General features: G+C 39.1%; 2 protein-coding genes across 2 annotated transcripts in view; both read left to right on the forward strand.

Annotated features, from left to right (window-relative positions):
- dennd6aa (DENN/MADD domain containing 6Aa) overlaps positions 1–20,790 on the forward strand; it is a 271,486-nt gene that overhangs the window by 110,419 nt on the left and 140,277 nt on the right. The gene's annotated exons all lie outside the window — the stretch shown is intronic.
- Positions 4,149–20,790, forward strand: part of angpt4 (angiopoietin 4) — a 65,140-nt gene continuing 48,498 nt past the window's right edge. Inside the window, exon 1 of the mRNA XM_072381543.1 lies at positions 4,149–5,190. Coding sequence (XP_072237644.1) covers positions 4,789–5,190 — 402 coding nt within the window. The 5' untranslated portion in view covers positions 4,149–4,788. The remainder of the gene's footprint in view (positions 5,191–20,790) is intronic.

The following is a 20,790-nucleotide window of genomic DNA, read 5'->3' on the forward strand; positions in this document are numbered from 1 at the left end:
GTTACCTTAATTGAAGACATTTTTTTTAATGGTTTACATACAGTTGCCGTCATGACTTCTGGATATTGCATATTATTCAAATATAGTTATTTTTCTAACTTGTTCTCATTCTTTTTCCTTTGTGTGGTGTCTCCATTACTTTTATTTTTACACCAAAAGTAGAGATTTTGAACAGTTTTTCTTTTTTTAAAATGTGGGCAAACTCACTAAAACAAGCTGATTATAGCCTTTCCTGCTGTGAGTTTTAGTGGCCTTTATTATCAGTGCTCTCAAGGCTGCAAATTGCTCTCCTCCCAGAGGAAAGGCATGTCACGACGACAACATGAAGTAATGGCATTACACTGGATCCTACAGGCTGTTTCTGGTGATCATGACTCTGTGATCATTAGGCTAGTTTACTGTGTGACTGGACCCCGGACATCAGTCCCACACAATGGGACAGAGAATAAGCTCACATAGACACTCCTTCTCAGTGACATGCCAAAGATTACACCATCTGTTGTTAACAAGCACTGCAATCCCTCCTCTTTTATTGTTACCTCTGTCTACAGTTTCTGTTTGCTGTAGAGTCTGAAATCTGTGTAGAGAGGAGTTGTGCCTCCAGCCAAGTCTTGGTGAAACAAATATTACCTTCCTGTTATTGCTGCTGCATTCTCGTCTGGACTCCAAGCTCTTCCAGTTTATCTGTCAGTGATTTGACATTTCTCGTGACGATCAAGGGAAGAAATGGTTCAAACCTTCTCTGCCTTTATCTCCGTTCTATTCCTTACCTCCATCCTCAATATCTACCATCAGAAATTCAGGCTTTGAACTGAGCACCGATAAACAAGCTGCTTGGACCCCCTCTTCTTCTGCCCGGAAGACGCACCTTCCAAAGAATTTCCATATTCAGTTGTTCCACCACAGAACAGTTTTCTACGTTGCCTCAGTTAATTTAAAGTGAGCTTTGGCCCAGAGAAGATGGCTGTGCTTCTCTGCACATACGGCTTCTTCTTTGCATGATAGAGCTCTATCCTGCATTTGTGGATGTTATGCAAACTGTGTCCAAAGCCAATGATTTCTGGAAGTGTTCCTGAGCCAGTGCAGTGACTTTTTTTAATGCAGTGCTGCCTGAAGCCCAGAAAATCATAGGCATCAAGAATTAGTTTTGGCTATGTCCCTAAATGTCTTTAGATTATCTGAATTTTTTTTTTGACATTACAAAGTAGATGACGAAATATTCAGTCTTTGAAATTTTACGTTGTGGAACAAGATTCTGAAATTTCCTATCGTCAGATGACCTAATTAGTTGCAACATGCTGGTCCAACTGTTTCCTTTTTTAAGTACCACTAACTTTTCCAGCCTTTTGTTGCCACTTTGTCAACTTTTTTGAGACATGTTGCTGCCATTAAATTCAAGATGACCGAAAATGTTTCATGAAATAGTGAAATGTCTCACTTTCAAATATTTTTGAAAGTGAGACATATTATGTTCCACCGTGAATAAAATATTGATGTATTAGATTTATTTATGTTTATTTACATGTGCATTTTAGATAGCATTCAAGTTTTTTGGAATTGGGGTTTCAGCTGATTAGGAACTGAAATTACAGCACCAGGTCCGAGTGCAAGATGATGAAAGCAAACCCTGTGTATGTGCATGTGTGTGTCAACAGGTGCCAACCTGGATGGGTTAAAAGCGAAAGACAAATTTTGTGTGTATGTATGACAATAAATCTGATCTTAATCTTAATCCTATCCATAACAATGTATGATATTAAGCTCACTATTTAGTCTTCCTCTCAACTCTTGTAAAGTGTTTCAATCAGTGCGTGAAATATTGAGTTGCAGCTGGTAGAACAATAGTGGTCCATTGACATCTACCTCAATCTTATGATAACGTTAGAACAACTTCAGCAGCAGATGGAAGAATGTTCAGCATGTTGGAAGCTCCAAATGAATGAATTTAAGACAATATACTAAGAAAACAAACCACCAGCTGTGAGAAAATCTGGCGTGGGAGCACCACAACAGATAAAATCATGCATTGTGATTATGCATAAGATGTATAAGAACAGGGGTAGTGAAAATGCTGTTGTCTGTGCCAAGGCCAAAACTAAAGTTCATCGTGCATTGTAAGTGTCCTGCATGGGAAATTCAAATCCCGCTGGGAGTCCCTGACTCTCTTTTTATCTGGCTCCCTTCTGGAATATACTTTTGCACGCTATTGTTTGTCAGTTTCCATTTAGCTGTTTCCTTTAGAGACATTGCTATGCAGTTATAAGCATTTCTGTAATTACCATGGCTCAGCATTCCACTAGGTTTAATTTTTTTACTTCAAGTAATCAGTTATTACTCTTTAATCTTAACTTATGATTACAACATGTGTATAGGTTAATGATTAATCTGTTAATAAGTGTTGTATTACTATATATACATATATTTCTTATTTATCTCTATCTTTTTGTATCTTTTATTATGTGTACGTCATCAAGTAGGTGAAAGCTTGACTCAGAGATCACATTGCACATGCAAACTGTTTGTTACTAAACATACCTGCTACAGTAAAGGTTTATTGATGATCTCTTTAATCTTAGTACAGTTACATTATTTGCATATTAGGTGATTTTGTCTGTGTATGCTGTATTTAAGGTTGATGCTAGTGACCTCCCTCTGCTTGAATGTGTGACACATCCTGGAAAAACTGCTGTTGGAGCTTGAACTCCAACAGTTTTTGCGGTGACAGATTTAATTTTTGGTTGCTCCCTGGTTCAACTCTGCAGTAAACACGTTGAGACATTACGATTTTGCATCCAGCAAAACTTTTCTCAAACTTTTCTCCCTTTGAAAAAACTTTAAGAAAATATACAACAAGAGGACTTGTGCAAGAACATCAGCTCTATGTATTTCAGTTCTGTGCACCAGGCTCTCTGTCCGTCCCCGTTCCCATGAGAATGATCTCCAGTTGGGGCAGAAGCCACTCACTGTCTAACCTTTCCGCTTCCCCCAAAGGACCAATTGGCTAACATTAAGTGAGCGACCCCGGGACCGCCAAAAATTAAGATGTATGCGGCAGCAGTAACAGTAGACTGAGGTCAGGTCGTGCTGAAAATAAGACTGCATTTTGTCAAAATAAATAAGATGAGATGATGAGAAGAGGCTTTTATCACTGAGTCCTCTGTGACCAGCAGAGGATGGTGCAATAACACGATCTTCAACACAAAAACCTTCTGCCTGTTGTCGCTTTAAGTTGAGGCGTCACTCTCGATACATGTTGGGATTTTATCTTGTTGTGCAAATCTGTAAGTGTGTCTCTTATCTTGTGGCCTTTATCAAAGAATTTTATCTGTATTTGTGCCAGTTAACTTCTGCAGAACAGTTTATCATTGTACAAATAAACTCAATAATTGGCAACTCACATTGTCCCGCCACATGTAGAGCTTGTGTTTCATAAGCCTGGGACAGAGCCATCTCTCTGGAACTAATCTTTATATGTATTTCCATGTAGAGGGAAGCACAGCAGGACAGAGGAGACACAGTGAGGAGGTGTATCCTGCAGCAGAGAGAGTCAGCCCGTTTTTAACCTGAAATACGTGGACTGCATGGTTTGCTTTGGCCACTGATCCCCCACGATGCCTCAGAGCACAGCTGGATTTAGAGGACAAACTCCAGCTTCCAGTTGCCAACTCAGTGCAAATGACCATACAAGGCATCGGCATTTACTTCAGAAGTGAAATATCAGTCAGGCAAGAAGATTACAGCAACTACAAGACCTTTTTTAGATCTCTTTCTTCTTCTATCAATGTCTGTCTGTTCTCTGCATGTCAACAGTTAAGGCTCTTTTTATGCCCTCTTTCTGTTATCTGGCTATTCCTCTTTTTACTTTCCCTTCTCTCCTCTTTTTCAGCCCTTAATCTTCCCTCTTTCTTTCTCTGGCACCTTCTCATTCCCCTCTACTTTCCCCTCTCCTAGCTCGCAAACTAGAGAGGGCACTCAAATAGACCTCCCTCAGGTCTCCTGTCCCTCCACTCCTCCCTCCTCTTCTTGGTCTTTTCTCTCTCCTCCCCTTACCCCCCCTCTTCTCAACCTCGCTCCTTCCTCCTTTTCTCAGTCAGCCCCAGATAAGAGGAGGCAGAAGTAATTCTCTTCAGTCACTTCTGAGGCTTAAGCCACCAGAGAAGGGTGGGAGGAAAAATTATTTTTCTCTCTTTTCAGATTTCTGGATATTTGAAGATAGAAAGCGCCATTCCATTCACCTTTTTACAAAAGGGTTTGCTTTTTACGACCTTCTAAACATCTATTTGATTTTCTCAGTCTATTTATCACTTTTCACATCCTTTTGGGGCTCTTTTTTCCTTAGTTTTCTCCCCATCCAAAGTTTTTCCTGGGTGGACCTGGACCTCCACTTGACAGAATTTCAACAAAACCATGAATGAGCTGCCCTATGTCAAGCCTATGGACCCATCCATCCAATGCAAAGGTGATCACAAGGAACAAAGTTAAGACACAGGATTGGAAAGTGAAGAGACCACAACTAAGGCAGGAACAGGAGGAAACTCAGTGTGAGAGCAACAGGTGGCGTTCTCTGCTGCTGTGTTTTAAACAGAAAACTGGCCTGTCGAAATCTAAGAGAACAACCTGAAGAAACTGCAGCATCTGACCTCATGGATTGACTGAGCGCAGAGACTTGTGCATGCATCCCCTACACAGATGTTCTCCTAAGGTGAATTGGGGTCAAAGTGTAAGCAATCATCTCTTGACCCTCTCAGCTCTGAGAACACACACTTTAATACAGTTGAAGAGACTGTCATGAAAGGCTTAAATCTCAGCGGGTGGTTGCTGGGGCTTCTTCTGCTTTGGACCTTTTCGGCCGTCACTGATGCAGCCAGTGCTGCAAGTGCAGAACGTAAAGGAGCTGGAAGAAGCCAGAGGAGAGGAGGAAGTGGTGGCGTCAGCGGTGGAGGAGGTGCGGAGAAGAGGCGGAGGTTTCACCGCATCCAGCATGGTCAGTGTAGCTACACCTTCATTCTGCCAGAGCTGGATGGATGTCAGGGCGGAGGATCATCATCACCAGCCGAAAAATATGAGGGCTCCCGCGGTGGGGCGAGTGTTGTGCAGAGAGACTCACCTCCTGTGGATGGCGAGTGGTCGGCCCAGAAACTGCAGCAGCTTGAGAGCACAATGGAGAACAACACGCTGTGGTTGCAGAAGGTAAGCGACAAACTGCCTTCTCTGAAATGCACAACCTTCACAGAATGTTTGGCCAACAGTTGAAGAAAAATGTGTGTGCACAGAGCATTGAAGTTTGCATCTTTACAGAGGACAGATGAAAAGTTTAATGAATCCTCCACAGAAATGAGAAAAAGGTAAACCTCTGTTGGAGACTTTTATTTCTGCTCAAATGTTTTCCAAACTTTTCCCTTTGTGACAGAGGGGGTTGGTCATTGAGTGCATTCATTATGGTGGAATCAAAATAACACGTTGATTGTAGGCTGCAGGGAACAGGAGAGAATGACTGTGTGTGTTTTGCACATGCTGTTGAAGGATGTCCCTTCTTGGTCTCTTTAACTCTTGAACAGATGGACGCTGAACACCCAGAAACAAAATCAAGAAATATGTATAAAAATGTCTGAGGTTGCCTGAGCAGCTGCACACACACACCCACTCACACACACTGTGTGTGCACACTTACATTTGTGGCTGTGTATGTGCTGATGCTAAAATAGCTTTTTCAAATTGCATTAATTACAGATTTCTTGTGTAGCGATTCATATGAGAGAGAGAAAAGTTGTAAGAAATGATTCTGTATGAGTGTCAGCTGGTTTGAATCAAGACAAAAGCAGTGTGTGTGTTCCCTGCTGCTATCCTAACAAACTATTGTCCTTTCTAAACTGTAGTTTCAGTGGAGCGTTGAAAGCACAATGTGTAATAAGAACCATTGTACAACATTTCACATGGTCACACATACTTTCTGCAAAAATTGTTGCTGTGCAAAGTAGTTCATGTTAAAGATCGGGTCTAACTCTTCAGCCATCACACATTCATTACCCACTACACATGTTTCCAAGTTTTCCAGCAATTCAAACTTTTATTATGGTTAACCCCACTGTTGTTCTGTGTGGGCTGTAGAAAGACACGAAACATTGTTCAACAGCCAGTTTTTTTCACCTGCCAGTGATGAATCTCACTGGGAGGCCTCTACTCCTCTGTGTGGGACCAATCAGCCCAGGTTTATTGGGCTTGTTTTTTAAGTGTAGAATTAGCGTTGTGCTTCTTTTTTACGGTTTCTCTCCACTTTAGTTGTCTGATGATGCAAACATTGCATCTATCTATTACACCCACCACTCCTGAAGTTTCAGCAGTTGCAACTACCAAGTCTATGCGTTATAGAGGAAATACAACAAAGAATGTCTTTGTATTATTGCATAAGCTGCAAACAACTTACTTCACCAGATGAGACTACAAATTCACAGCCACTCTGATAGTTGAGGCTGTACTCAATAGTCTGACACTGATTATGTGTAGTGTTCACCATTATGCTAATATTTGCAAATTAGCATTATACAAACACAATGTCCATGCTAGCCCGTATAGATTTGAAGGGGCAACTTTTTGTCTCCATTTTGACCCTGAAAACATTGTTACCTTGTGGTAAATATGATAAATATTTTAAATGGCTTTAATACTTTCAGGGTGGAAGCAGAAACACAATAAAATCCTTTGCTGGCTTTATTGTGGCAAACTGCTGTTTGTCCCATAACAAATCCATTGCTCAGAACTTTATAGAACTAGTATTGTTGAAATAATTTTAAGGGCAAGATGGCAAGGAATGGGAAAAGAGCATAAACTCATTCATCTTCATTGGTTTTCTGTGGCTGGCTCATGGATATTGCCTGCTTGCTCATTTGTGTTAAACAGATCACAAGATGAAAGTTTGTATGTGCATGGAGGAATTTGCGGAAACAATATGAGTCACTGTGACAGTTTATTTGCAGTAAACAGTGTTTTAACATGGAACCAGCTCCTGGTTAGACTAAGTGCCATGTAGCTACAGCAAAGGCTGGCTGGAATGTGATTATTTTTTGTCTTGACATTGAAAATGTCAAAGTGACTGTAAATGAGAAGTCAGTGGCACAACGTTGTTGCACGATGTTGAGATAGTTGACTAAATTAAGTTAAAACTTTGACCTGCTGTAGTGTCACAGGAGGAGTGTAGGGATATATCTTCTGGACACTTGTACGTGTAATGATATTGACAATAATCCAACACAAAAGAGGACCACAGTGGGATTGAGAAGCCATGAGTTCAGTGGGACCCAACACAGATGTTGAAGCAGGCAGCTTTAGCGCTGCCGCAGGCAGGAACTTGAGGATCAAGAATAAAACAAGGAGCCCTGTGTGACATAGGCTCCAGTGCAAAGTCAGATTAACCAATGGTGTTAGAGTTAAGAGATGAAACTGGAAAGAAGATTAACAGTACCAACATGACGCTTTCACATTTGGACAATTTTGCTCTGTTGCAAACATGTTGGATACAAAAGGGAAGGCACAAATGCCGTCCATCTCCTAATATGTTGTCATAGATCAGGGTTTCGCCTATCCACACATCCCCAACACAAAAACACTTAATCTGACTGAATCTCATGAACGATGTCTGTGTCTGTTTTTAGAAGCATTTACACAGCTTAAGTATCTGGAAAATGACGCAAAACAGGTGACATTTTCATAATTTGACTTCTCTATGTGACCGTCACTATGTGACCAAAAACATGTTGCTGTTCTGAACATGTCACACAGAACAATTAGGGCACTCCTACAACAATTATCACACTCTACAAACCATGAAATTAGAATCAGGGCTTCCAGATTAGGTGCCAATGATTAGAGCCTCCTTAGGAACTGACAGGTGGACCCCGTCTTATCTGAACCTCTGACATCAAGGGTCAATTATTATCTTTGCTATTGAAGGGTGTGGTGTGATCATGCCAAGATCTAAAAGGCTCTCAGATGTCTTAAAAATGCTTTGGATGTCTGGAAGTCTTGAATAGGATTTAAAGATTAGATTTGAAGTGATAGATAAAAGAACAGAGCATTTGATGTGAAAACAATCTCCAAGAAGTTCAAGATATCTGCACAGAATCTGCAGGTAACTCTTCCAACTTTGGGTGTCAAAGTGCATGGGTCAAATTGTGCTATGTGAGCAACATAGCACAAGACAATGTGAGATCCTCTGTTAAAAAGTTGAAGCTGAACCCTTCAACAGGGGAACAATCTTCAAATCACAAACAAATCTACCAAGCGATGGCTCAGAAAGAAGCAATGAGGGGTTTATGGAAAATCCTTTTTAACGCCCAGATTTGAATGTCATTAAAATGTTCTGGATGATTTGAAACAACTAGTACTTGCGATAAAATCCTCAAACATGCAACTGAAGGAATTGAAGTGGTGAGATATTATGCAAAATACCGAGAAGAATTTGTATCTGCTAAGGAGGGGGAAATTAGTGTCTGAGACCAAGGATGTAATTGCTTTTTTCCACCAGAGAATTTGACACCTACCAGTATTTTTGTTAAAAAAAACAAAAAAATTTGAAAAAGCAAAGTTTCCTTCTGGTAGTGTGCAAGTACATTATATTAATCTATTGGCATATATTCCAAGTTGATGCACTTTTTGCTTGTCCTCATGTAAAGAAAGCCAACAATTTCCATGATGCTCGACAGCACTCTGCTAGCTCTGTCAGCCTAAACTCCTCGGTCACCCATGTGGAAAAACTCATTGTTCAGTTGGCTGTCATTAGTCTTTGCTTCTTTGCTTACAGTTTTCAAACTGGCAAATCCTCTGACATTCATATAAATTGTGTGCAGCAGTGGTGATCAAAGATAGAAATGAGATGAGGTAACGCAGAAGTCTTTACAGACTATATATAGACCACGCAGCATATTCCTGGATCCTTTTTGCACCCCTCGCGTCCCCTGACAGTTTAAACCTTCAGTCAGACTCCTGCTGATGTGCAGATTGAAGTGATTTAGGTGCAACAGGTGATGCTGATACATTAAATGAGATTAACAAAAGAAAACATTTTTGAAAGGAAGGAGTGCCCATTCATCATCATTTGTCGTTTAAATGTTACAGATGAGAGCAGTTGTGTGAATAATGCTCATGTTTCAAAATCATAACTCTTACCAAAGGAATGCTGGGTTAGCAGCACATGCATTCAGCTTGTTGCATATGTTGGCTGCACCTGTCGTAGCTTCAAGTAATAGTGAATTATGTCATGAAAAGGAAACTCTACAACTTCCCCAAGTTATCAAAACTCACATTTCCAAATTTGAAACCAGTGCGACTTAATGTGGATGCTTTTTGGACTGATTCTGGAGCACCCTTTCTGAGTTAAAATATTAATGATAGTCAAATGAAAATTGGATAATTGTGCTGTAAACTGCCCAAATGAAAATTGCTGTTATAATCAACGGTCCAAAACCACAAGAGAAAAAAGGAGCTAAGATGTTTCAGACAGAGCAAGAGAAGAAGTTATGCAACACTGTACATTGTGATGTTAACACTAAAGCGTGTAAACCTTTTGGAGTGGATATAAAACTGATGTACTTCTAAACACAATTCTTACATATGACCCAACTTTTTGTACAGGCCACTGTTATTTCTCGCCTCAACAGTCCTCTGTCCCCTTCTTGCATTTTTGCCACAGTGAAACCTCTACAGTAGGGTCCATCACCACTAGTTACCCTTGGTTGCCTGAAATAGATTAATGTCACTTATTCTTGACCTCCACAACTGAAGCTAGCCATTTAAACTTATAGTCATACACACTTCCGCTTTTCCTCCTCTCAGAACCATTGTCAGGTACTGCCAACCCTCAGCACAAGACAGATCCTTTTCTAATACCCCTAACATGCCGAAAGCAGGGCACATGGTTTCTACATCTATGTGTGCAAACCACTTGGGACTCTGTAGACGTGTGCATGGTCATGTACACAGAAAGGCCAGTGGCTTCATACACGGGCCATTCACCTTCTAGTTGATTCCTTGTCAGGTCAGTGGCTGTGATGTGGCAGACTCTCACTGGCTGGAAATTGTCAAGCAATTGCCTGACTCCTGCCTGGGGTAGGCACTTCTAAGCGGCTGCGTCTATACTCTCTTTTGGGTCAGGTATATGACACCTCCTGTGGGTGGGCATGTAATCTGCACTGTAGAAAAATAATTCACCTGCAAAGTGTACTTCAAACAAGCATCCATGATCTTCTACCCCTCTTCTTCTTTGTCTGGTATGTAGTTGTTCTGAATTAAGATGAATCTTGGTGCACCTGTAGCCGGGTGCATGCTCTGTCTGTGTGTCATTATTCCTTATGTGGAATATGTGTGAGTTGTAGTTGGTCCAAGACATTTCAGGACTGTGTCCACATTACGCTGCAGTGTTTACCTCAGGTTGCCAATTTACTTGTGGTAGTGTGTGGTGCTGCTATAATTAAACAACGTGCAGGCAATTAGGCAATGTGAAAGGTATAATTTAGCTTAAGTATGTGAGCCACCAGTCCAAATTCCTTCAAACTTAGCTCTACAATTCCCACAAAGTCTGAGGTAGATAAGCTTGATTATTATTGTGAAACACCCATGTACTGTTCCGTGGACATAGAGAGATCCCTGGACTTGCTAGGGATTTAGAAATGTTTATTGTAAGTCTGTATGGTGACTTAACCCTTTCATGCATGAATTATGAAAGCCTCAGTCAGGATTTTGTTCCCCAAGTGTTTTTATTTATCTTTAGGCATAAAAAGAACAAATTATTATTATTTTTTTTTTACACTAATTATTTAAGGAGTTACTGAAATGTCACATGGAATGGACATTGTGCATCTGAGGAACAGAAACAGAAAATGTGATGCTTTAACATCCACTTTAGTGGCCTATGTGCAACTTTGACAAAAAAAACAAACATTTATTATGATAAAAAAAAAAAGATTTCCGTCCTATCCAGTTGGCATCGTGCATGAAAGGGTTAAATATAATCTCTGACGGTATTCTAGTCTTTGTAATACAGAGCAATGGTCTCTATTCTTTAATTTGAGTTAGATTCAGGTAGCGTAATATATTCATATCATTACTGAAGACGAGCCTAATGCCATGTAATTGTTGTTTAATTGAATTGAACTGAATTGTTTGACAAATTGCAGATGAGTCACAGCAGTGAACGAGTCTGTAGTTGTGCATCGTAAGTGACCAGTCACAAACATTTGTGATGTTGACATTGCTACACTTGTCCACATGTGCAGGTGGGTAGAGCCTGTTCTCATGACTGGTGTACGTATGATGTCACCTCTTCAAAGAAAACTACAAATCCAGCTTTAGAGTTACAGTCAAGTAAATGTAAGAAAACTAAGAAGAAAAAATATTATTATTATACTTTATTCCTTTAGCTAGTGACTAAATAGCTAATGATTGTAAAGGCAGGGGTTAAACAAGACTATGTTAGTCTTAATTTTTCCTTGAGTTTTGAGGATTTTTAATGAAAGCGAATGCACCTTTTTTCTTGGATGTTGTTGCTGTTCTGTTTCACTCCTAAACACTGCCAGGATCAAAGTGCTCACCTGTGCAACTTGAGGAAATGAAACCCGTCCTCAAGCCAGATTTCTTCATTGTAACAGTTTGATGCAAATCTCCTCAGATTACATTTGAACATTACACAGCTTAGATACATTCCAGTGTTAATGGAGTGTGTACCATTCTCATTATTCCTTCTGCCAACCACAGTTGATTTCTTTATTGTAGTAGCAGAAGGAGGGATTGAACTACTCTCTGGAAAGATGTTAATCTGTCAGAGTGCTTCACCGGATTAGCCCATTGAGATTTTGCCAGCACTTTTAACAAGCCATGTGTGAGCATGCATGTGTGTATATGTTAGGGTGTTGCGTATATATGTGCCTGCATGCAAGCATGTGGGTGAGTTGGGGTGTGATTACCACCCACACAGTTAAATCTCAGAGGAGACGTGGGTCAGATCCAGAGCTGAGGTCTGCAGCATCCTGACAGGAGACAGAAGGTGACCTTTCACCTTTGAAATTCAGTCAGGGTCAGCTGACAATTCGATAATCAGCCTCTCTCTTTCAGAGCATCAGCTCATGTTTGCTACCAACTACACCTTTAATGCAATTCAGATGAAAGGTAATGCTGTTACCTCGTTTTTCTTTAACCTTTTGTTTTAGTTTAAAAAAGATTTCTCTTCCTTTCTGTTAAAAAGTAACATCTAACAAACATAAATCTCCACAGAGATGACAGAAAAGCCTGATGTGTCTCAGTGTCTTTTGTTACTGTTCACGCAAGGCAATGAAATCCTTGTTTTTTTGTATTTTTCCAGTCAGAAGTCAAGCTTCTTTACAGTTGAAGCCTAGCCACAATTATAACGTAAGAATAGCATTACAACAGTAAATGAAAATAATTGAAACAGGCCTAGAAAACTGTCATCATCCCTGTAGAAGATAAAATAATTCCAGATGTGAGGTAGAGGGTAATTAATTCAGCTGCCTATCAAGTCTTTATAAGCAACTACTGTGTTATTATAACCTTTAGTCCATCTGCTCATTTTTTTAAAAGGTGACAATTAAATTGCAATCTGACAGCTCAAAAGAGTTTGTTCATGGCAACTCTCAAATTTTGGCAGACACAGTTGCTTTAAAAAGCTACACATTTATAAAGCGTAGATGGTAAGACAGTGGGTGAACAAAGATAAGCTCATTTTAGCAATGATTTCTACAAAAAAAAAAAATACAAAAAAGATATACTGGTGCTTTTGTCTGAGCATGGACAGTGATGTCTGAGAAATAAAGAATGCATGAGATATTTCATATGTCGAGAAAGAGAAATGTACAGTACACAAAGCTCACAAAGCCCGTGTGCTATTCATAGCAAACTCTGTCTGTTGACAGCAAACAAAAGTAGGAATTTGTAAATAACAGGAAAATTACTCTGAGCCGAGTCTGCAACAGATCCACAGCTGTCTTGTGTCTCAGTGATGGCGCAGCACAGCAATCCCCAACCCCCTTAACTGAGGCACGGCATTCACTCCATTTGTTCGAATTCTTCTCAGTATTTGTGTTTCTCATGTGGTCACTGGTGGCAAATGTTCTTTCTCAGGGCTCAGGAAATCACAAATCAAATTTTCAAGGCGAGGTCATAACTTTGGTCAGGTCAAAACTGCAGAGGAGATGACTGTGGTGTTTGTGAGGCTGGTTTACCCTGACTTTAGGCTGCAAGAGTAACAAAAAAAAAAGAAATTGAATAAGATCTTTCAAACTTAAAGCTTCTTCAGGAGAGTAAACAAAACAATGCCCAGGATTTTTATAACAGGCATCTTCTGCAATATTAGCCAATAAGCTAATCTTCATGATGAATGTAGATTGATAAGTTGGCCAGTACATACTATTAAGTTGTTTTAATTTGAAATGGTATCGACAGCTTCTTTTGGTTTCATATTTATAATAAATTCCTATATAAGTAAAGTAATTAAGAGGGTATTTCTGTAGTAGCAGCACTAACGTGCAAATGTGTTTGCCTCAGGTTTTACCACTCACTCAGTCACAGTTTGGTTTCATGGGGCACTGTGGCCTCTGCAGCAGTTTGTGGTTTTCAAGAGAGACGGTCTGTAAACAGCAGAAAGTGAGGTAGTTAACAGGGGGCTTGTTTAGTTTTCTGCCAAATGACTGACTTCAAATGGACCCGTGCCTAAGAGACTGAGTGAGAGAAACAGGAAAGCCACTGTGGTTTGATCACAGCCTGGCTATCAACTACCGCTGCTGCAATACAATGCTTTGATGTGGTCAAAGGTTGTGTTGATGATAACCCTCTGTGGGGAGACAAAGAAGAAAAGAAAGACAGCAGTAAGCTTAGAAAGTCTGACAGGATAAGATGGAGAAAATTCTTTAAAACTCAAAACACAAGAGGAAAAAACACTGAAAAAAATAAACTAAAGGTTTCAGGTCAAGTTGAAAATATTTTGGGAAATGTAAAATTTTATTATGAGAGAAGCCATAAATTTAAAAGACTCAATGTTTGCCTCATTATGAGCTAAGTTACAAGCCTGTTTATGATGCTTATAAATAAGAAGAGTGAAAAAAAACACAGCTAGTAAATTACAGTTTAACTGCAGTGGACACTGAGTTTTATGTGGTTACAACAAAACATCAACTCTTGCCTTTCAGTGAGGAGAAATTACTTTTTATGTTAAAAGTTTTGCACAAAAGACAAAAAAAGAGAAGAGAACAGAAGAAAAACGTTCAGGGGATGTTTAACAATGGTATTATATAGATGTTCACTGAGAGATCCAGAAATTTAAAACACAACGTATTTTGACGTCGTATCTAACATCGTATTTGAAGTCAGGAATTATAAGAATATACAAAAAAAAAAACAGAAACTGAAAGCCTGAAGTCATGTGACAATAGTAAAGGTTTCCATTAATGTTTTTTAAAGTGTGAATTAGAAAAGGAAAAAGGTTGATGGATTGCATTAGAGCAGTGTGAAACACGTTGCCTACTCGACTGATAACATGAATGATGATGTAAGACCTCTTTCCATTTTCTCTCACATACAATTTGTTTTGTTTGTGACTTGTTATAAAGTTTTGCATTCGGTTAGTGGCCAATACTTATAGCTACCTTCTGATGATACTGATAATGTGCAGTTTACGGTAGTTTATTCTAAACCAGTAGTGGAAATACGCCTGATGCTCATTTTCTCTAAAGTAACATTTCAAATGTTTGCTTCAGATTTCGTTGATAAATGGAAAGCTTAATCAATGACTGGTGTGATCTCGTAGCTTTGCATATACAAAGCATGCCACTTCTTTCACATTATTTGCATGCATTTTTATCCTTTGTGTGTCATTGTGCGGCATGCCAAAAAGTGAAAAACAGGCTAAATGTACAGGGCAGAGTGTCATCCTGTCACTGTGCATAACGTTAAAGGACATGAAAAATAATAAAAGGATACATGGTAGTAAATCCAGACATAACTTTACATGTTATAACTACACTATTTCCCAACACCAGGATACAAAATGCTCTGTAAGGACACATAACTCTGAGACAGACAAAATAAAAATCAATGTTTTGAATAAAAGACATTTATTCTGTGGTTCAGTGTTAATACTGGCATGAAGTCAGCAGATACCAGCTGCGTAAGAACGTGAACATGTCTCTGTGCTCTGTGTCATTAAAGTTTGAGTCAGCAAATGTTGGTGAACATGTTTGCCCTAAAACTTTAAAAATGTTTCTCTGTCAGCTTGAGGTGAAGTTCCTCTGCTGATAAACAGCTAAAAACACCAAGAACCACTAAGAGGCAACTTGTTGCATTCACAAATTTTCTCAAATTTGAAATGAGGTAAACTTGAATTCATGTGTGGTCTAGACTTTTGGCACAATTTACTACCAGAGAACATCAGCACCATAAGTTTTGCAGTTGTCTTATTTTCCTGTTTTGTAACACTTAAACTCACCCGTAGACCCGAACAGAAAATGAACGTTTATTGTGTTAATAATGAAATTTCACAAGAGTGCGCCTCCTTGCTGGCAGCTCATGAACAGGTGGTATTCATCATGTTGCAGTGAGCATTTTATGACAAGTTTGTGGAGTTAAAAGAGTTTTCTGAATCAAAATGTGGTCAAAAGTAAGACAGCTCCAGGATAGAAATTCCTAAAATGTTCCAGGCCCCTTGTCAATAGAGCAGAAACACCTGGTTTGTGAACTACTGCTATGTGCTCCATCATCCTTCACAGCTATACATCAAACAGCCCTGACAGCACTAATAACAGCATAATGACAGCCATTATCTACCAGTCAGCCTCCTTACGTCTGCTGACACAACTGCTTACAATTCTGCTCTTATTCAACCACAACAAGATTTTAAATACAAAGTTTAAAGTGCAATACAGTGTAAACTAGAAAGCTCAGATGGTCTTTAATGATGAAGAGGGAAAGCAGAACCCCCTGCGGTAGAAGTGAAAGTTCTGGTGGCTCTTCTACGTTTAGAATAATTTTGGATGACTTTTTATTTTCGTAGTTTGAGCTAAAGAGGCAGTTTAGACCTGAGACTAAATGCATGCACACAGAAAAACAGAAGCATGCATACTCTTTCTTTTTGTGTGATTTATAAAGCTGTGCATACATATTGTTATCTTTTCTAAAACTCAGTCATGGTGAAACTATATGCACATGAATGAACCATGTTTCTACTCCCATTTTAGACACTTTAGGACGCAGACACCCCTAATTTATCATTTGCATAAAAACTGTTGTTTGAACCAGAGTTTAACTGACATGATAATGAAGCAACAGTAAAAGAAGAAGCACGGTTTTACTGAATGTAAAACTGAGACACTCATTTCTAAAGTACAGAAATTTGTTTAATTTGATGGTCTTAGTTTCAGAATCAAGGACAAATAAAAAACTGATGAACGAGGAAGTAACAGTAAAGCTTGCATTGCCTCTGAAAACAGGAAAAGAACCCAGTAAAAAAGAAATGATTGGATAACAAACAAGAGAAAACATGCTTCAGCTCGCACAAAGATAGTATCAGAGCTGCTGGTGGAGGACCAGCAACTTCTGCTTTATCTGCAGTCCTGTACAGTATATACAGCCTGGTATGGAGATGAGCTGAAGGGACACAGTATGTTTGCTTAAACAGTCTTTAGAAGTCTAAAGAAGCCTGGCTTCTGATATTACTTCACATGTGTATGTATGTTTCTGTAAAATATGTATTAAGTGACTGAAACTATATCATTATTCAGGCATTAGCACGTTTCAGAGTCGCTTATTAGCTGTTGCAAAAACTTTTTCTGACATTTCAATAAGCACAGTTACGGAGCAGATGTGGTCAGAGGGAGAATAGTTGGTTTCTGACCTTACAGAGCTCACTGTCAACACACCTCTGGTAACTAAAGACACTCACACTGCGGCTTTGAAACTTCCTGTGGTTTTTGTACTACTCACCCTTAAAGGTGGTTTCTCTCAGTTTGGTCTTCAAAAATGATTTGAGTTTTACCAGATGAGGTTTATGTTTCCATTCATGTTTAAGATGAAGATTATGACAAATAGCCAATTAGCATCTAACAACAAGAAAAGCATGAGGCTAATTTTGATCTTACTGCTGATCTTGTGTGAGCTGGACACAATAACACAGCACGTACATACTTGTGTACACTTTATTTTGATAGGATTTGTCCAGGATATCTTCAGGATAGGAATCTGAGAAAATTTGGCTCTTTTTACAGATAATGTCATCATAAACTCTGAACATGAACTGCTACCAAGTAGGTACTTGAACAACAAATTAAACACTTGCGTGAATTACACAAGAGAGGATATTTTCCACTCATATTTACAATATATTGTCAGTTTTACTGTTTTTCTCTTAAATCTACTGTTCTGGTCATCACTGTGGAAAGTTTTCAGGATTTGCTCACAAGTTTAGATTTATTGTACACCCACCCAATGAAAAATGATAATGCAACATAACTTGCTGAATATCCTCAATCCAGCTGCACTTGCCCAGATGCTTTTGGTAGACACCTGCAAACATCTGCCAGATTTCTGGTTGGATAACTATTCCTGGACGCAACTTCTAACACACTACATATCTTTTTGATAGAGTTGAGGTCAAGACAGTGGGAAAACTATTCAAAAAGCTTTAATGTTGTTTATCCATTTAACAGACATTTCTATGTATGTTTAGGTTCACTGTCAAATGTTTTAGAGTGTTGAGACTTCCATTCTTCCTCATCATTTTATCTACTTTGTGCAGTCTGCCAGTTGCACTCACAGCAAACACACCCAGCATGAAACTACCACCGTCATGCTTAACAGTTCATGTTGCAGTGGTCTTGGATTTGAATGCCTCACCTTCTCCAGACATACCACTGGTCAATGAGGCCATACACCTCCATCTTTGTCTCATCTGGCCATAAATCTTTCCTCAAGCAGCCTTTTTCTTGTCCCATGTGGTCAGCTAAAGGGGAAGCTTGAAAGTGTTGATTTTGGAGCAGAAGCCCCTTACTTGGAGAGCAGATTCTCAGTTTATGGGGATGTGCAACTGGCGTGTCTGTAGACACAGCATGTGTTCCAGCAGCTTGCAGTTCTTGGGAGACCTGTACTTTGACGGGTCCAGGTTGTTTCTGACCGTACAAAGCAGTTCTGTCCAAACAGATTGTGACAGTTAGGTCCGTCTCCACAACCTGACAAAGTCTACACCTACCACCTTGATATTGGAACCTGTAGTTGTTTAAAAAATGGCTCAATGAGACATTTCTATGACTGTTTTTGTAAGATTGCACGAGGAAAGATCAACGGCCATAAAAATTTTTTTACAGTTTATTGAAGGAAGATTCAGATACTTAATCTAAAAAATACTGAAATAAAACATCATAAATCATTTGATCTTAACCACTTAATGATCCCAAAGAGGTTTGATCTCTTCAGCTGCTGAACAACTTTTCTAACAGAAGTGTCCTTGAGCATGACACTGAGCAGAAGAGCTCTAAAACTTCTGCTGTCTGTTCTGATCTTCACATCTGTGTTTTTAAGCCCTTCGCAATATCTGAGTTATTGTTTCTTCATTTTTTTCTGTGAGTTTACTACTCTGTCGGGAATAATTATGAAATTATTATAGTGAGCAGAAAGCAGGATGGGCCTTTTTTTTAAACCACAGTGGTATGTTTTACTGTGTTTCATTGAGATCTGCTGTGACGCGCTGGACGTCTGTTGTGTTGTATTAAACCACCTTGTTCGAATGCCAGCTGGCTGAAGTGCTGATGGTTTATGATCTGACAATGTAAGAGTCTGACAATCCTGTGCTTCTTTAGTATTTGTAACACAAAGACATGAATCATTGTGATAACTGAAAGAGCAAACCTCACTTCTTAGACTTTTTTCTCCTTCTGAAGTTTAATTGTATGTGCTCTTATGGGAAAGAAATATGATTTAAGGAGGCACTAAATTGCAAAGCATAAACAAGATCATGAATGAAAGAAATTAAATACATAAAAAGCTATATTAACCCTGGGAAAAACGATCACAGGGGATGTGACTTTGATCACGAGTGTAAGTGTTTCAGTTTTCTTTTTTTTGTATGTCCTGTATAATTCCATGAGAATGTGACTTTTAGATGTGGATCATTCAGAAAAGAACACATTTTAGACTCCAAATAGGAGGTTTCTATATCTCCTTGAATTGTCACTGCTAAATTAATGTTGGTAACCACCAGAAAAGAAGAAAACCAATTCTCAAGGTGTTCCAAGCATCTTCTTTTATCTTTATAAGCATTTGTTACCAAGTAAATACAAGCAAGATATGAAAAGTGGACGTCATCACTTGGGAACCAATACGGAGAGTTAAGGATGTCAACATGCTGATGAATCGAAGCTGCAGTCTGTTTAACAGATTAAGGAAAATGTGGTCAATTTTTGATCCTTTTTGCAATTTGGACCAATGTAGCTATTTCACTTTCTCTTCTGAGATCAGGTTCTTTACCTGGTGCCTGAATTTAGTGTTTTTCATTACTTAAACACATTTTACTATAAATTTTCTCTGTGACAACCCTCTAAAATTACACTCATTCAACCACCCAACAGAGACCAATATACGCTCACTGGTGTTTCTGCACCTACTGGTATTGCCCATGCTTCTGGGATATAAATGTATTTGCATGGTTAAAGAGACTTGCATTCCTTTTAGGAACAAAAATAAAAAACCTGGGACATGGATCATTTAGGGTTAGGTTTAGATGAGTGATTAAGGTTTGGCAAGTGGCAGTTAAGAATGAGGCAAGAATAATCAGTGTAATGCTCCCTGAAGTCAAAATGTATGTGTATGTAAATGTATTATACGTGTGAATACACAACCAGTAAGAATTAGATAGAGAATCAGTCATAAGCTTTAGAGCTCTGCAATTGGTGATGGTGACAGCAGCAAGAGGAAAATCAGCTGCTCAAAGTGAAAGAGCAGCGAGTGCATCGTTTAACAGTGCAGCTTACAGTAACTCACATGGTTTCAATAAAGAACTCAGTCAATTATATTTGCAAACATGATCTGATGTCATGCTGCACACGCCGGAATTAATAAAATGAGTTGGTAAACTTTCAAGAAGTTGAAGAATTTAGGAGCTGACTTATTACCAAATGACTGCTCTGAGGACGCATTTCCGATCAGTTTAATTCATGGCTAACCTCAGTGAAACTTCTGTGTCCCAGAAACAACACAGTGTTTGTGTGTTGAGTAATTTTAATGTTTTAATGTGAGGTGAACAGCGAACTATCTGAAGACAGTTTGGGAAACTTTTTGCTGTAGAACACAAGTACACACACATATATATATATATATATATATACAGTTATATGGACACATCTCTTCTCGCTCCTCTTTTCACATTGCCTGCAGGAAAAAATAGATAATAATAAAAATACTGCATCTGCCGTGCGACCACATGTGGTTCGTTTTCAGACCTGATTACTGAAGGTCTTTTCCTGATCTGAAAAGAAGAAAAGGATGAAAGAGAAACAGGAGTTTCTTTTTTAGTGGGAGCCAGGTTGGACCTCTGTATCAGTGCGGCTGATTACTGGACGGTTATCAACACAGCGTATTTGACTGCCTGCCGAAAAGAAACACTTCAAACAGGCTGGCAGAGTTGCAGGGGGGGAAAAAGGAAGACAATCTTTAATTCACATTTGCAAATTGCTTTCTGGAAAAACTTTAAAGTCACAGAATTAAGACTAATCAGTGATTATGTACTGACTGCTCAAGATAACCTGC

This window comes from Leuresthes tenuis, unplaced genomic scaffold (genome assembly GCF_036924035.1).
Source record: "Leuresthes tenuis unplaced genomic scaffold, fLeuTen1.0.hap1 SCAF_3, whole genome shotgun sequence".
Lineage (NCBI taxonomy): Eukaryota > Metazoa > Chordata > Actinopteri > Atheriniformes > Atherinopsidae > Leuresthes > Leuresthes tenuis.